Here is a 16,554-nt window from a genome sequence, read left to right on the forward strand (position 1 = left end):
TGAGATGGCGGGTGGGCCCCTTGCTGCGGCTGCGCCGTCTGCTCCCCTGCGGGCTGGCCCGGGAGGACCACGCCATCTGCACTTCACCGGCTGGGGCCTGGGGGACTCGCAGCTCTCAAAGAGACCCTCAGCCTTGTCCCTTCCACTCCGTCTTCAACCTTGAGGTGATGGGGCTGCACCTGGAGGCGGGCACCCTGGGGAGCAGACGTGGCAGCAGGCTCTAGAAGGAGGCCAGCTGTTTCGCAGACTTGCCACACGGCCCTCCAGGGTCTTGGCTGGAGAGAATGCTGAGAACCATCCGTGGGTCTGAACGGCTTCGTCACCCCGACATCAGGACTGATGGCTGTCGCCTGTGTGCACCGAGAGACTGGCACTTCTGAGGGGGGGGCGGCTCCCACTGGCCTTCAAGGACCCTTGGCCCAGGGCCACTTTTTGGGGCAGCTCTGGTCCCGGTCCTGGGGCAGGTGGACTCTGGGATGGGCCAGTGGGCCTGGAGCAAGGACACTCTGCTTCTCCTGTGTCCCCAGGACCCCAGGGAACTCTTTCTGGAGGTGATTCCTTGGACTGCTTCTGAGACAAGGCTACCTGGCTGCCGCTGTGGCAGAGCCTGGGGGCGGGGGCAGTCGTCCATCTTGGTTTGGGCCCCTTTTAAGGGAGTGGGGCCTTCAAAAGCCAGTCCCTTCCTGGCAGGAGCCCTCTGGGGGACACAGGGTGACGAACGTTTTGGGGGCTCTGGAAGGGAGAAATAAAAGAATCATATCAGGACGGCCAGTGCTGGCTCCCTGGTTCCTGCCCAGCACACGCCACGGTCCAGCAGTCGGGGCTTTGCAGGCCGCTAACCAGGGGCAACCGGGACGGGGCAGCCTTGACCCCCCGGAGGGGACGGAGGCAGTTGTGGCAGATGCTTGTCTGTGGGATATCTTAGCACTGGACTCTGGACCCCCGGGGGCCCTCAGTCTGGGTGCTGTTCTGAGCTGTGGGGTGCAGAAAGGCCCCCAGACCAGGGCTGACTTTGGAATAGTTGCCTTGTCCTGGGGAAGGCCCAGTCTGCCCTCAGTGAGCGAGCCTGGCTCACTGGGCGCAGGGATCAGGTCCGCACTGGCCTGACCTGGGGTGGGAAAGCAGGGACGTAGTGATTCATGGTGATGACATTTTGAGCCAGCCACAGGGTCCCCATGGGGGAAATAAAACACTGGAAACTTGTACCTGTCTCTGTTCACTTTCTGACTGGCTGCAAGGAATCTGGAGGCACTGTGCAGCCCGTGCCTGTGGCCTCCACCCTCCCCTGGCTCCGGGGGCGCCCTGTTTGTGCCCTCTGCCAGCCGGCCGTGAGCACCTGCACGTCCCTCCCACCCAGGCGCCCGGCTCTCCCAGCCCTGTCTCCTGGGACAGTGACCGCTGCCCACGCCGGCTGGCTCTGCGGTGCCCCTCAGATCTTTCTGGCAATGGGCAGTTGGGGCCGTGGGGGGCCGGCAGGGTTGAGGGCCCAAGTTCCATTGGCAGTTGGCCCATGAAGTCACGAGGTTCTGGCGAGAGAAGGATGGTTCCAGAAGAGCACCTGCCGCTCGTCTGCTGCGCTGTTGTCCTGGAAGGAGCAACATGAGGGCAGGCGCGCCCTCCTGACACCCCACGCGCCCCCCAAGGCCCCAGAGCCTTCCAGGCCCACCTGCCCTTCCTTCCTCCGGCCGCCCTGGTGTCCAGCGCTCGGCAGTCGTGGGTGCGAGGCCCAGGGCCTCTGGCCAGTGGCTGAAGCCGTACCAGGTGAGCCTGGTGCCAACAGGGGCCAAGCCAGGAGGCTGGTCCAGGGAAGGGCCTGTGCGGGGGTGCACTGTGGGCCTCCCGGGGCAGCTCTGTTTCCTGACCCCTCAAGGAGCCATACTGCCCCCGGGGCTCGCTCTGGCGCGGGGCAGGCTGGACACAGTGTTGTTTCTGCTTCCTGGTGCTGTGAGTTCTCAGGCGGGGGTCTGGGCCTCTCTGAGCACGAGCTCCCCATTGAGGGGGAGCAAGAGCGGAGCTCCTGCCCACCCCCCACCCCCCACCGCCTGGGCCAGCCTGCGTGACTCAGCCGACGGGCCAAGTTGAGCCCAGTAGACACTCTCAGCCGATCACTGCAGTGACTTTGGTCCCCATCATCCTGAGCCCCACCTAGGAGCTGGCACCCATCAGCCCGGGAGCCACCTTCTTGCAGAGCTGGATGCTAGCACCCCGTCATCGGGGGCTTCACCCCCCTCCCAGACAAGCACTGTCACCCTGGGAGGCCTAGGGCTCTGCCTGGAGGAAGAACTGGCCAGCCCCGAGCTCTTGAGTCTGGAGGAGATGGGGAGGCATGAGTCAAGCCCCCTGGCATCCGCCACCTCCCTCCTGGAGCGGGACTCCCCCAAGCGCTGGACACAGCCGGAGCAGTGGTGAGCCTGGGCAGGGCTGGGGAGGGACAGCTGGGCCGTGCCCGCCCCCCGGCAGGCGGGGCCCAACTCAGCCTGCTCCTCGCCCTGGCCAGGGTGGCCGACTTGCAGGCTGAGGTGGCGTCCCTGCGGGGACACAAGGAGCGCTGCGAGCGAGCGGTGCTGAGTCTGCTGCGGGAGATGCTGCAGCTCCGAGCCTGCGTGCAGCTGCAGGACGCCGAGCTCAAGAGGCTGCGGCAGGACCTGCGGCCAGCGGCCCAGGCTCCTGAGAAGGAGGCCCTCGAGGTGAGCAGCCGCTGTGCCCACCCAGAGTCAAGCTCCCCTGCTCCCGGGACACCCCGCGCCCAGCTCAGGCCCCCGTCTGTGCTGGCCGGGCCACGAGGCTTAGCCTCCCCTTCCTCCTTGCAGTTCCCCAGCCCCCAGAACCAGAACCAGAACCAGATGCAGGCCCTGGACAAGAGGTACCCCCCACCCAGTGGTGCAGGCGTAACTGGGAGGCTGGGGGCCTGGGGAAGGCGGCGACTGGGGCGGGACCCCAGGGCATCTGCCTGTCCCTCCTCCTTATCTTGCTCTGGGAAGCCGTGTGCAACTGCGGCCCAATTCAGAGGTCTGGCTTTGTGTGACCGTGGCTGGGGGCCTGCAGCTAGGGACCCTGGGCCAGGACCCTGACCCTCAGAGGCAGCCAGGAGGGTAGGCCGGGCAGGCCCCAGACCTAAACGGCCCTTGTGTGTCAGGCTGGTGGAGGTGCGGGAGGCCCTGACCCAGATCCGGAGGAAGCAGGCGCTGCAGGACAGTGAGCGGAAGGACACCGAGCAGGAGGTCAACCTCAGGTGGGTGTCGCCGGCCTCCCTCGGGAGGGGCTGTTTCGGGACCCACCCTGTGTGGGCACCAGGAATGGAGGTGCAAGCCCAGATGCCCTGCATCCTCCCCCATCTAGTCGCGCTAGCCCAGGCCGCTCTGGGCTCTCCACCTGGGGCCATGGAAGTCCGTGTCTTGCCCTTGTCTCTGATTGCTCAGGTGGGGTTACCCCACCTGCCTTGCCAGCCTGTAGGTCAGCCTGGGCCCCCCAGCGGCAGGCCTGGGCCCAGAAAGCATTCACAGTGTCTCAGGGCCCCGGTGGGGCGGCTGGGACCTGCGGCTGTTTTCCTAGGCTGGCGGGGCTGGCCGGGAAGCTGGAGCGGGAGGAGCAGTTCCGGGAAGCGGCCTGCAGCGCCCTACAGAGGAGCCAGGAGGACGCCAGCCACAGGGTGGACCGTGAGGTAGCCCAGATGCAGGTACCAGGAGGGAGGCTGGGCCCAGGGCGACCGGGCAAGCCATCCTTCCCGGCCATGTGGTGTAGCCCAGGGTGTGGGGGGTGCTCCCGAGGACCTGCACCGTCCAGTCCGTGGCCACCAGCTGCAGGGGGCTCTGTCTGCAGGGAGCCAGCATTTCAGTTTCCTCTGTCCCACGAGCCACGTGTCAGGGACCCCACGGCCGTGTGTGGCCCATAGCTGCTGATGTGGGCAGAGCCAAGATGGAGCTCATCTGTCAGCACGGACGTTCGCTCCCTGATGACGTCTCTGCCCCTGGTCCTTGCCCCCCCGTCCTGTGACCGGCACCCAGATCTGGAGACAGAACGTCGTAGGCCTGCAGCCCCTTTCTCAGCCATTCCTGGGGCGGCCCCACCCCCGGGCTGCAGCAGGATCCCCTCCCGCTCGAGACGCAGCCTCTTTAGTTCTGCAAACAGAGCCCGGGGGCCGCAGGGCCCGCCCAGTGCGCCCAGCTGCTGCCCACATAGCTCGGCTGCCCAGCTTCGGTGGCTTTCCCCTCGCCGCTGCCCTTTGGGGAGCTCGTGTCTTGGCTTCATCAGGACACTGTGCCCCACTGGGACCAGGAGCTCCCAAAGACCCCAGGCCCAGGGATTCCTGGTGCTCCAGGCAAGGGCAGGGAGCAGAGCCATCCTGCACCGCCCCCTAGGCCAGGGTCAGCAGGCCGTGACCACCACCGGTGTTCGCCAAGCTGGATCGGCACATGGCCCCACCCATTTGTTACGTCCGGCTCATTTCTGGGTCTGCCCTGGGACACTGGGCATAGACCCCACATCCTCGGGCTCCTTGCAGAAACGGCCTGCTGACCCCCTCCGCAGAGCACCCTCACAGCATGGGAGGGGCTGGCAGGCGCTCAGGGCGCAACCCCCGTGGCTGTGGGAGCTGGAGCCCCGGCCTTGACACCACAGCTTGGACACACTCCAATCCGTGATGCAGTAGGAAGGGGAGGAGAAGGAGGGGCTGTGGGCCCCGGGGCTGAGGACGTCGTGTGCGCACTGATGTGCGGGTCTGCGAGCTCATGGGCGCACATGTGCGCGCGGCTGCCCTGACGGAGGCTCCCACCTCGGGACGCGATGCAGCATCTGCCATCTGCCCAGGGCAGCGTCTGTGGTCACCGCGAGTACCATCCATGGTCTGGGTCCCCACAAGTTTTACCTGTGGGCCCGTCACAGCCCCCTGCCTGGCCCTTGGGGAGGACACGTGGGCCTTGCCTTCCTAAGGAGGGTGTGGTGGGAGCAGTGCTGTGAGGCTCAGGGCATTAGGGGACATGGCCTGGGGTCGACACAGTCGAGCCAGGACACAGAGCAGTCCGAGCTCACCCTGGGTCTGGGGCGGGGGCGGGCAGGGCAGGGGCTGGACGAGGCCAGGAGGATGGTCGGACCCCACGGCTACCGCACTGATTCCCACAGGCCCAGGTGACCAAGCTCGGCGAGGAGATGAGCCTCCGCTTCCTCAAGAGGGAGGCCAAGCTGTGTGGCTTCCTGCAGAAGAGCTTCCTGGCCCTGGAGAAGGTGGAGGCCCTGGGCCTGCGGCTGGGCCGTGCCCCCCACCCCCGCACCCTCTCTGCTCACAGCTGGTGGGGCTGGTCTCCCCACAGAGAATGAAGGCCTCAGAGAGCACCCGGCTGAAGGCGGAGAGCAGCCTGCGGGGAGAGCTGGACGGCCGGTGGCAGAGGCTCCAGGAGCAGGCTGAGGAGCGCGCGCAGGCCCTGCAAGGGCAACGCCAGGTGGGCAGTCCAGGGCTGGGGGTGGCGGCGATGGGGGCAGCGGGGGCTCAGGCCTGCCTCTCCCCCCTCAGCAGGAAGAAGGCCGCCTCCTGGAGCAGTGCCGGGGCCTGGACCAAGCCGTGATCCAGCTGACCAAGTTTGTGCGGCAGAACCAGATGTCGCTGAACCGGATCCTCCTGGCCGAGCAGAAGGCCTGGTGGGTGTCCCCGGCGCCCAGCGTCCTCGGACAGGGGCTCCCGTCCGCCCCGCGGAGGACTCTGCACTCACCATTGGATGCAGCCCCGTCCAGGGGGGCTCCCTGATCATTCTCCATCCCCTGCTCCCTGGGGTTCTCCCGAATGGTTCCAGAGCTGGCCCGACCCAGCTGAAGGACAGTCTGTGTTGGCACCAACCCCCAGGGACAGCAAGGGGCACCTGGAGGAGACCCGGGCAGGGGAGCTGGCCGCCTTCCTGCAGGAGAGCCTGGAGGCCGGCCAGCTGGCCCGACAGGAGGCCCACAGCGCGCTAGAGCTGGTGAGGGCGGTGGGGGCCGGGTCCGTGACCCCAGGGCCGCCGCCACCCCAGGCAGCCCCACTCAGCCCACCCTCCCCTGCCCACCCGCAGCTCCGAGAGAAGAGCCAGGCTCTGGAGGTGTCGCTGGCTGAGCTGGGGAAGCAGGTGAAGGACCTGAGCGACCATTTCATGGCCCTGAGCTGGAGGCTGGACCTGCAGGACCGGACGCTGAGCCTGCGGCTGAGCGAGGTGAGCACGGCAGGCCCACTGGGGCCCTAGCGCGCAGCGGCTTCCACGGCAGGGCCGCAAGCCCTCGCCCATGGGCTCTTTCCTCTTCTTCGTCGTGACGTCATCGACACAGTTCCCACGCCGTGCAGTCTACCCTCGTGAAACCTGGGGTGTGGCAGCTCCTTGTGGATCCGGGGCTGAGCAGCTGTCTTGTCCCCACGGAGGAAGCCCCACGCCGCGAGCAGCCCCTCCCACCTGCAGCCCCCGGCGACCCGCAACCTGCCACCGGCCTGTGGGGATTCGCCTGTTCTGGACGTTGCCTACAAAGGCTCGCACGTGGCACGTGCCCAGTCTGTGTGTTGTTCCACTGATGGACCCCGGGGTCACCCCCTCCCGCAGCTGGGGGAGGCCATCTGTCCCCATCTCTGCTGACTCTGGGTAGGTGGGGGCCAAGCCAGGCCTCCCTGGTTCCGCTCAGCCTGGACTACCCAGGTGGCCCCATTGGCTCCAGGGGCCCCGTCGATCTGTCCCCCTTCGTCCCCCTCCATCCCCCAGCTCTGGCCCTCACTGGTGTCTGTGTTCCAGGCAAAGAGAGAGTGGGAAGGCTTGGAGCAGAGATCGCGGGAGGGCCTGGCCCGGTGTCAGAAGGAGGCCGAGGCACGGCTGAGGGAGCTGCGGGAGCGAGTGGACAGCCTGCCCCACCAGGTAGGTGAGGGCTGGGGGCGCGGCTCCCCAGCCCACCAGCTCCTGGGCTACCCACCCACCCTGCGTGCGTTGCAGATAGAGGTCGTCTCTGACAAGTGCGTCCTGCACAAGAGTGACTCGGACCTCAAGATCTCAGCGGAGGGGCGAGCCAGGTGAGGCCACATCCGCCGGACGGCAGGAGGGAAGCTGCGGCTCCCCCAGCTCTGGGCTCAGCCCCCACCCCGGGGCAGCCTGCACAGTCCTCGAGCTTTGCCGTCCATCACCTGCTGGCAACCCCCCAGGTCCCACTGGAGAGGTGGCAAAGTGGAGCACGCACCCCTGCACCCCTGCCCTCCCCCTCCCCCTTGCCTCTGGGCTACCACCCAGAGCCTCCTGTTCTGACAGAGAGTTCGAGGTCGGGGCCATGCGGCAGGAACTGGCCACTCTGCTCTCGTCTGTGCAGCTGCTCAGGGAGGGCAACCCCGGGCGGAAGATCGCCGAGATCCAGGGCAAGCTGGCCACGGTACCCCGGGGGCCTCCACGCCTGTCCCGCTCAGCAGAGGGGGCCCCGGGATGCCCCGGATCCCAGACACCCTGAGGTTCAGTGGCTTACAGAGCCAGCATGCAGTGGGGCACCTGTCTGGCACCTCACATGCCGGGGGTGTCCTCATGGTGAAAGGAGCCGGCCTGAGTGCTGGCCAGGACCACCGGATCACCCCCAGGGGCCCAGACCCCGCTGCAGGGGCCTGGGGTGGGGGCTGCCCTCACGCAGGCCAGCATACCACAACCGAGCCGACGAGCAGGGGCCACGTTCAGTTCCAGAACCAGATAATGAAACTGGAAAACAGCTTGCAGGACAGCAAGACTATCCAGAACCTCAAGTTTAATACAGAAACCAAGCTGGTGCGAAGTGGTCCCTGCACTTGGGGGGAGCTCCTGGCCCCCTACCCCTCCTTGCCGGGTCCCTGGTTCTGTGGGCATTCCCATGCCCATATGTCTGTGTGTCTGGCCCGAGCAGGGTTTCCTGGTAGATAAGACCCTGTTTTGTCAGAGAGAAATCCAGGGCTGTCCTGTCCCCCGAGGGCCGGATGCCTGGGTTCCCGCAGCAGCTGCTCCTCACACGCCCTTGTCCGCAGCGCATGGAGGAGACGGCCAGCCTGCGTGAGAGCATCCTTCGTCTACGGAGTGAGGAGAGCCCCTGGGCCCTGACGCTGGGCAGCAGAAGGGTCCTCGCGGCCCTGGGGAAGCAGCAGTCCTTCGTCAAGGACACGGCTGCTGGAGAGGTGGTCCCTGTGAACCGCTGGGGCATGTATCAGGCCGTGAGGTGGGCTATGGGGAGCTGCTGTCTGGAGACTCCTCCGGGTCTGGGGTGGTCCTGGGAGGCCCCAAGGCCAGCGGACCTGAGCCGCGTTTCCTGGGCAGGTGGCTGCAGTGGAAGGCGGTCCTCCTGAACCTGGTGGCCCAGCGGAGGCCAAGCGCATTCCTGGAGAAGTCCTTCCGCCAGGAGCCTTCCCACCAGCTCATGTCCTTGCCCCTTGCCCAGAAATAAAGGTGCCAGCTCCTGTGGACCTGAGTCTGAGCTCCTTCCCAGGAGGGTCCGTTCCCCTGTCTGAGGCCCAGCCGAGCTGCAGGCCCGCCACCGTCTCAGGCTGTCCTGCCCACAGCCGCAGAGTCCCGGAGCCCTGCCTGCTCCTGGTAGCCCTGTGGAGGGCCAGTTGGCCCAGGCTTGGGGTCTTGGCCCCTGGCCCTCGGTGGCTGGCCAAGCCCTTCACACTGAGGTGGCGAACCTGGAAAGCAGCTCCGTCTGCCCTACCATAGGGAGCAAACTGTGTGTTTGCTCACACACTCGCATAGTGCCCCTTCCTCCTGCCTCCAAGAACACCGTTGCTCATCCCACGGGAGCTGGTCCTGCCACCTGCTGTGGGGCCTGAGGGAGGGGCAGCCTCAGGACCAGCCAGGCGGGCGGCTGCCGACCTGAGACCTCAGGGCAGGTCTGGTGGGGCCAGTGGGCCTCACCCAGAGTGGGGCACAGTGTGCAAACCACCTGAGCCCACCTGCCCTCCCATCCCAGGGGCAGAGCTCCGAGGGCTAAGGGCCAGGCTGTCTGAGATGGTGTCTCCCGCCTGTTCCCTGCCCAGGGGTCCTCTGGTGGTGGCAGCTCCAGGCCCCAGGAGGAGCCTGGCCTAGCCTCCCCAGGCCTGGGACATCCCTCCCTGAGCTGGCTTGTCCTGCTGGTGGCCGGCCACCTTGGTGGGACGGCCCCTGGGGCTCCAGCAGAGAGAGCAGTGACAGGCTGCGCCCCTGAAGGAAAGGCAGTGCCTGCTACCCCTGGTGCCCCACGGACCCTGACCCGCTCACTAGGCCTCGGCCAGCGGCACCCCGTCCAGGGCCTGGGGGGCCCCTCCCCCGGGTATCTCGGGGCCAGTCTCCACCGACCAGCTGGCCAGCAGGTCGCTGAAGTCAGGTGTGCCAGGGTGGAGCAGGCCCAGGGGGCCCAGGGCCGGCTCCTCCCAAAAGGAGAGCGGCAGCTTCCTCTGGGCCATGGGGACAATGTGGCCATACTTGCGCTCCAGCCGGAGCCGCCTGCCGGCCGGGGCCCCAAGCACTGGGTACTGCCGCAGCCCGTAGTCGAAGAGCTCGGCCAGCGGCCCCAGCCCGCGAGCCTGCCCCTCGGGACCCCTGGGGGAGAGCACTCCGGGCTGCGCAGCCTCATCGCCGTCTGGGGGTCCAGCCGGAGCCGGGCGTGCTGGGTCAGCGCACTGGAGGTCGTCTGCGTGGACGTCACCGGCGTCAGGGTCCTGCCCCCCGTCCTTGCGGCCGAAATACCGCTGGATGTCGCCGCTGATGAGCTCGGAGAACCGCAGCAGCCGCAGGGGTGTTTCTGGGCTGCTGGGGCCCCGAGGAGCTGCTTCTGGGGCCCAGCCCGAGGCCAGGGGGCCTGGGCTCCTACCGCCCAGCCCCGCAGCCTCTGGCACGTCCTCCTCCTCCTCCTCCTCCTCCTCGTCCTCGTCCTCGGAGGTCTCCTGGGGCTCCGGGTCTGAGGGCAGGAAGGGCCGGCGGGCTGCCAGGGGCAGCTGGAAGTCGCACAGAGGCCGGATCACGCCCGCGGCCATCTCCTCGAGCCCGCGTCTCCAGGGCAGCAGCTGTGGCTGGGGAGGGAGGCAGAGGGCAGACAGGTGAGCTTTCAGGTCCCCAGGCCTGTGTGGCCACCGCTGAGCCTGGAGCAGGGGCCACGATCAGAAGCCAGGGATGTGTGGAAAGACTAAGGCCATGGGTGTCGGGGGCGCAGAGGCGGTTCCGGAGCAACAGGCCGGCCCACCGGGGCATCTGCTCAGGTGCCGGCCAGGGGCACCCTAGGAGCAGGGCCTGGCTGCCCCAGTCAGCGCTCTGGGTCCAGATCCCACAGCCCCTTTGGCTTCGGGGGTCTCACGGGTGGAGGGCCCCGGCCCCAAGCTGGGTGCTGTTTCCCTCCAACCCCCTGCACGGTCTGATGCTGCTGGTGAGAGCCCCGGGCCCCTGGGGTTTGGAGAGTTGGGCGGGTTAGCAGGAAGCAGGGAAGCTGTGTGGGCCTGGCGCTCAGGGCAGGGTGGGCGGGGTGGGATTTGGGGAGCTGACAGAGACAGGGCTGGTCTGAGGCCAGACGGGGCTGCCTCTGAGTGTTGGCGTGCTCTGGGCCCCGAGGACGAGTGCGAGGGAGCGGGGAGCCAGCTTGCAGCCGGGAGGGCCTTTCTGCCTCCTGGCAGGACGGGAAGAAAGGGAAAGTGGTGTGAAGGAGAGGGGGGCTTGCTGCTTGTCAGAACCCCCACCCCAGCAGGCTCACTCTTCTGCCTACAGCCGTCCATCCGCACTGGGCTCTGGCTCTCACTCACAAGATGGGGAGGGGCTCTTCCCTGCCGGGGACACCCTGGGCCCAGCACTGGGCTGTGGGGAAGCCGACGTGGGTGCCCTCCTTCTCCAGCCCCGCCTCTTGTCCTCCTGGTGGGTGGGTGGTCCCATAACCCACCTGGCCCAAAGGCACAGCGCCTTCCAGAAGAAGGGAGGTGGCCAGGTCCCCGTGGCCAGTGCCAGCACCCTTCCTGCCCGCCCCCCAGTCCGGCTCCTACCTGCCGAGGCCTGCAGCTCCCGCGGGGCAGGCCCACCTGCACCTGGGCTCAAGCATTTATAGCTGGGCTCCTCGGCCGGCCGGGCTGGCAAATATTTGGCGACTGCATTGTCATCGCAGACTGGGCAAATAGAGCCCGTTTGCTTTAGCGCCCAGCAACCAGGGCCCCGCGGGGGGAGCCTCAACCTGCCCGGGGACCGTGGAGTGTTTGCCGCGGGCCCAGCTGGCTCACACCCGGGGCCGAGGACCCTTATCTCCGCCACTGATTGGGACCCGGACCAAGCCTTGTCAAATAGGCGGAAAATTAAATTTCATGCTATTTTGACTTCTGGAGTAGGCTCCTCTAGAGGACATCCTGCTTCTGTGGTTCTCTGGATAAATGGTGCTCCTTGCTGGCGGGCGGAGCCAGGCAGGCCTGAAACAGGAGGCTGGGGGACCCCCGGCCAGGGCCCAGGTGGTGGGATCCTATGCAGCGGGCCCCATCCAAGCACCGGGCCCTCCGGGACACTGTGACAGGTCCCAGCCATCCCAGAGTTGCCAGTGTGTTTGCAACCAACCCGATTCAGCCCCTGCACCCCCAACACAGGGCCTCACCCCCAGGGTCCAAACTGGTCCCACGCCACTGCCCCCGCCCCCCACCGCAGAGCCCACCTGGGGACCTCCCCATGAGCATCTCCCACACACACACACTGAGTTACAGCCAACACCATCCCAGGACCCCAGGCGGTGCCGCCTGAGGCTGCCTGACCGTCCTGGAGACACAGTAGCCAATCACCCAAACGGGGGGTCCAGGAGCAGCAAAGGGGTGTCGTCCAGGGGAAAACCCATGCTTCCTTCCCAGTGTCCGCAGTGGGGCTCCTTGGCTGCAGATGGGTCACCCTAACCTCTGCCTCCATTTGTGCACGGCCGTCCCATGGGAGTCTGGGTCCCAGTTTCTTTCCCCCAAGGACACCCATCATTGGACTCAGGGCCCACTGGGATCCAGTCCGACTTGGTATTCACGACTGCAGCTGCAGACACGCGTTTCCGCAGAAGAGTCCACCCTGAGGTTCCGGCAGACGAAGTTTGGGGGACAGCCATTCAGCGCACGTGGCCCCTGCTAGCTGCCTCGCTCCCAGCTGGGGGTCTCCAGAGACCCGTTGGCCTTGGCTTGAAGCCACCGCTGCCTGTGGGCCAGCCAGGTTCTGAGGGCAGGACGGCAGCCCCCTCCCTGCTTGGCAGGTCCCTGGTCCCCGATCTTCTTCCCACCAATGGGGGCTCACCCTTCTGGGGATGCCTTCGCAGTCCTCCCTGGGCCTTTGGCCTTGGCTCCAGTCTCTGCTCCCTTCAGAGAGGAGACAGCACCTCTCCTACCTAGTGACCCTCCATTACGTGAGCTGTGGGCACAGACGGGGGTGGGCCTTTCCTGCAACCGGGGGCCATGGGGGCATTGCTGCGGGCATTTCTTGGGCATTTGGAGGGCCCAATGGAGGAGTCATAGGACACCCGGCTGTGGGGAAGTGACAGGGAATGAAGCGTGTGGCCCCGGCCAGGCTGGTAACTTGCCGTGGGTGGGTCCTTGGAGCCGCCTATCTCTCCCAAGCAGGTTGTCTGCCTGGGCCGGGGCCTTGCAGAGAGAGTGCAGGCGTGTGTGGTACGCCAGGCCTCCCTATGCCTGTGGTTCGTGGTTCCTGGATTGTCACGGCCCCTTCCCCACGTCCCAGGGCGCGACCAGGACACAAGTAAGCTGTCTCATGAGTTCAGTCTGCACTTGGACCCCGGTTCCCAGAAACCGACCTCAGGCACAGCCACAGTTCTGCCCTGAGACTCTGGGTTCAGTGACACTGTTGTCCAGGCTCTGGCCGAGGGAGTGGCCCTCCCCAGCAGCTGGTGTCCCCTCAGACCCAGCACAGTGAGCCTCAGCCCTGCTAGCTGGGATCCCAGGGAGGGGCCCCACAGGTGCGGGGACTGCGACCACAGCACCCCCTGCTGCTCCTCGGGAAGGACTAGGGCCAGGACCTGGGAAGCGGGTGGGCTGGGGGAGGTGTGGCCCCGAGGACCCGAAGCGGGTGCAGTATGGGTGGCGGCTCCAGGAGGGCCTTTGGGCTCAGTCTCCAGCCCTCCTCGGTGCCCTGTCAGGGCTAGGCAGAGTGGGGGTGCTTCTCCCGTCCCCTGCCAACGAGAGCATTCCCCCCTACCTCCGTGTGTCCAGAGGATGGGCTTCAGGAAGGTCATCGTCTGCTGGGCACTGGATGGGACCAGGAGCTCACCTGGCCATCTGTGCGAAGAGCAGGTGTCTCCGCAGAGGAGACAGCCTGGAAAGGCCTCAGCAACGAGGAGCTGGCACCCTGTGTTTAGGGGACCCCACAGACGTCCGCACCCCAATCCCTAGGGACTGTGGACATGTCACATCACTGCACTAGCCTCAGCAGTCAATGCTAGGGTCCCACAAAGCACAGCCCGAGAGTGTGAAGGTGGGAGACAAACATGAGAGGGACTGAAGAATCAGATCTGAGGTCTTAGTAGGGTGTGGTGAATTACCCCCGTCCTTGCCACTCCTGCTTCTGAGCCACGTTCAGGAGGAACTGGGAGTCCAGCGACTAGAGGTTGGACTCTGGCTTTTGTTACTGGCAAGGCTGGGTTGGTGGAGACGCACTTTCTCAGAACCACTGCGTACCCAAGTCCAGCTAGGTGTTGGGTAGCCAGGGCCAGGCCAAGTAACATAGGTGTCCCAAGCCCCCTGCTCCCATTGGGACCACTGCAGTGGGCCTGGAACTGATGCACTCGGGCTCGGGCCCCAGAACATGTCCGAGCACCTGCTCCCAGCCAGCTCTGGTGTGGTAGGCCTTACAGAGCTCTACGCCCTTGCTGCCCCCGCCAGCCCCTGCTCCATGATCAGGCCTCTGTCCCTGGAAAGAGTCTCTGCTCATTGGAAGGCGAAGGCGCGGACCTGCTTGTCCCCACGCACCCCGTATTGATCTTCCTGGGGAAAATCAATAGCCCCAATATGTCAGCTCTCAGGTGAACCAGCCCTGCCCATTAGGGAGACATTAGACCCCGAGAGGTTCTTCTGTGTGCTTTGAGATAATGAAGGCCGAGGTGTCAGTTTATGCCCTGAGGGGGTGGGGGAGGGGACTCAGACCAGAGCAGGCAGCACTGCAGGCTCAGGCTCCAGCACCTGTCATCCAGCGCCCTGGGTGGGGAGTGCTGGGGTTGGGGCGGGGGATGTGGCTGCCTCTGGGGGAGAGCCTTGGAAAGGGCTGTGGGTCATGGACAGGGTCGGGTGAGGGGCTCGGCTCTGGGGTGCTGGCTGGTAGGAAGCAGGAAGCTCTGCGACCACGTCCTGGGGAAGCTCTGCGACCACGTCCTGGGGCCGCCAGGGCAAAGCACGACACACTGGGTGATTTAATATGACAGCAAGTCTTCTCTCGATCTGGAGGCCAGCGTCTGAAGTGAGGGTGTCAGCTGGCTCACCCCCCCACCCCGGGGAGGGTCTGTCCTGGGCCTTTCTCTCTCTTCCTTCTGGTGTTGCTGGCAGTCCTTGGTGCTCCGTGGCTTGGGGACTCTCTGCGTGGCCTCCCCCATGTGTCTCTGTGTCTTTTCTGCTTTTCTTAGGAGGACACCAGGCCTTGGATTTAGACCCCCCAACCTGGTGAACTTTGATCTACATCTGCAAAGACCCTATTTCCAAATAAAGTCATGTGCTGAGTTCCAGGTGAATGTGAATTTGGGGGGACAGAGTTCAGCCCGGTCCGGCACCCCAGAGCATCTTACCCAGAAGGAGGGCAGACGAGGTGGGGCTGCCAAGGTCTGGGCGGTGTCTGGACCGTGTGTGCTCACATGTGATTACAGCGGGGCCTTCTTTCATCCCAAGCAGTCCCGCAGTGGCGTGACCCACACTTGTCCTTGCGTGGAAAGATGCTTATGTCCAATAGAGACCCCAGCTATGAGTCCCAGCTCCCAAAGGCCAGGGGAGACTGGGACTCTACACGACCAGGGCACCCAGGAGGCTCAGTCAGTTAAGCTCTGGCACTTGGCTCAGGTCACAACCCTGGGGTCCTGGGATCGAGTTCTGAAACTGTCTTCTTGCTCAGCCGGGAGTCTGCTTCTTCTTCTCCCCCCCACCCCTCCCCAATCTCACCCCATTTCCCCCCACCCCATGCTTGCTCTCTCAGTTAGGTAAATAAATAAAATCTTAAAAAAAAAAAAAAAAAAGAAGGACTCTGCAGGACCTGTGTTTTTGCATAGCATTTTCACAATCAGTGGAGACCAAGTGGCAGCAGGAATTGGGGACAGAGGAGTCGTCATTTGGACACATGGATTTGCTTTTTTTTTTTTTTAAGATTTTAAAATTTTATTTATTTGACAAGAGACACAGCTAGACAGGGAACACAAGCAGGGGGAGTGGGAGAGGTAGAATCAGGCTTCGCGACGAGCAGGGAGCCCGATATGGGGCTCGATCCCAGGATCCTGGGATTGTGACCCGTTAAGGCAGATGCTTAACGACTGAGCTACCCAGGCACCTCCCCCCTTTTTAAAAAGACTTACGTATTTATTAGAGAGAGGGAGAGAGTGTGAGCTTGAGAGAGCAAGCATGGGCGTGCACAAGCAGGGGAGGGGCAGAAGGAGAGGGAGGGAGAGAATCCTCTCCAGACCTTCCACTGAGCAGCTCCACCTCCAACCTCAGAGGGCTTTAATTTCCATCTCCTCCAGGAAGTCCTCCAGGCTACACACCAGGATGATTCCAGCCCATTCTCTCACAGTATGAATCCCTTCCACCAATCTGCAGCGGGGGCTCCTGGGCTTGCCTGTGGGTGAGTTGGTTAGGCAGTGATTTCAGGTGGGGTTCTGAGGTAGAGGAGAGGAAAGCTCTCCGAAGGTCTGATATACAAGGGAAGTCATTTTAGATTTCTCTATCAGGATGGCGGTACATAAACTATCTTTAAACCAAAAGCCGGACTTAAGGGCCTGCCACACAACACATTGTATGTCTGGCTCCTGAGTGAGCATCCTAAGGGAAAACCCCCTTGCCTTTGAGATGTCAGACACACTCCTGCTGCCTTCCTTGAAGTTAAACCTCGTAATCCTAAACGCACAGCGATTAGCATATACGCTAATCGGTACCCTTCTGAGCTCTTAAAAGCTGTAAAGAACTCTCTGACTCTGCGAAAACAGTTCATTTCTCCAGAACTCTCTCCCCGTGAAGACCTGCCTCCCGGGCGGCTCTCGGTTTGAATAAAACTTCGTATTTCCTTCGTGTGTTAGAGGGTTCGTGCTGGCCAGTCTGCACGGACAGGGTGGAACAGGTGGGGTGGGGCCCAACGAGGAGGACCCGGACACACAGGTGCCTCTGTTGACACAGCAGCTCTGGACATGGTCCCGGGCTGGGAGCTGAGCTGCCGCCGCGCGCCAGGGCTTCCTAGGCTGGGGGGGACCCGCAGGTGCTGTTGCGTGGGGACCGTCTCCAGCCCGCCCCCCCCCCCCCCCCCCTAGTGTCTGGAGAGTCCCCGGAGGGGCGGGGCGGAGACCCGCGCGGGGTCTGGTGTCTCTGCCGGAAGCGGGTGCAGGAAGGAGCAGTCCAGAGGCAAAGACGCCGGGTTGGGGAGGCAGCTTGTCACCGTCCACAGGGCGGCC

The 16,554-nt window shown here is 64.8% G+C and overlaps 2 protein-coding genes across 3 annotated transcripts; one reads left to right on the forward strand and one right to left on the reverse strand.

The window, feature by feature from the left end:
* The first annotated feature begins 4 nt into the window (after nucleotides 1-4).
* Nucleotides 5-8,490, forward strand: CCDC154 (coiled-coil domain containing 154). Its single transcript, XM_059415902.1, has 18 exons — nucleotides 5-11; nucleotides 1,644-1,717; nucleotides 2,092-2,405; nucleotides 2,498-2,687; nucleotides 2,811-2,863; nucleotides 3,137-3,232; nucleotides 3,553-3,676; nucleotides 5,119-5,220; nucleotides 5,307-5,435; nucleotides 5,507-5,631; nucleotides 5,834-5,948; nucleotides 6,039-6,176; nucleotides 6,741-6,860; nucleotides 6,936-7,012; nucleotides 7,245-7,362; nucleotides 7,656-7,742; nucleotides 7,976-8,163; nucleotides 8,262-8,490. Exons 1-18 carry the CDS (start codon nucleotides 5-7, stop codon nucleotides 8,386-8,388), a joined length of 2,184 nt encoding a protein of 727 aa, XP_059271885.1. The 3' UTR covers nucleotides 8,389-8,490.
* A 147-nt stretch (nucleotides 8,491-8,637) lies between these two features.
* On the reverse strand, nucleotides 8,638-11,169 carry PERCC1 (proline and glutamate rich with coiled coil 1). Of its 2 annotated transcripts, none has more exons than XM_059415729.1 (2): nucleotides 10,943-11,169; nucleotides 8,638-9,988 (listed from the first exon to the last, which is right to left on the reverse strand). In XM_059415729.1, the coding sequence occupies exon 2, from the start codon at nucleotides 9,950-9,952 to the stop codon at nucleotides 9,197-9,199; it is 756 nt and encodes a 251-aa protein (XP_059271712.1). In that variant the 5' UTR covers nucleotides 9,953-9,988; nucleotides 10,943-11,169; the 3' UTR covers nucleotides 8,638-9,196. The 2 variants fall into 2 exon arrangements, with proteins under 2 accessions (XP_059271712.1, XP_059271713.1); XM_059415730.1 differs by lacking the exon at nucleotides 10,943-11,169 and adding an exon at nucleotides 10,843-10,924.
* Nucleotides 11,170-16,554: the final 5,385 nt, after the last annotated feature.

Source organism: Mustela nigripes, chromosome 11, assembly GCF_022355385.1.
Source record: "Mustela nigripes isolate SB6536 chromosome 11, MUSNIG.SB6536, whole genome shotgun sequence".
NCBI lineage: Eukaryota > Metazoa > Chordata > Mammalia > Carnivora > Mustelidae > Mustela > Mustela nigripes.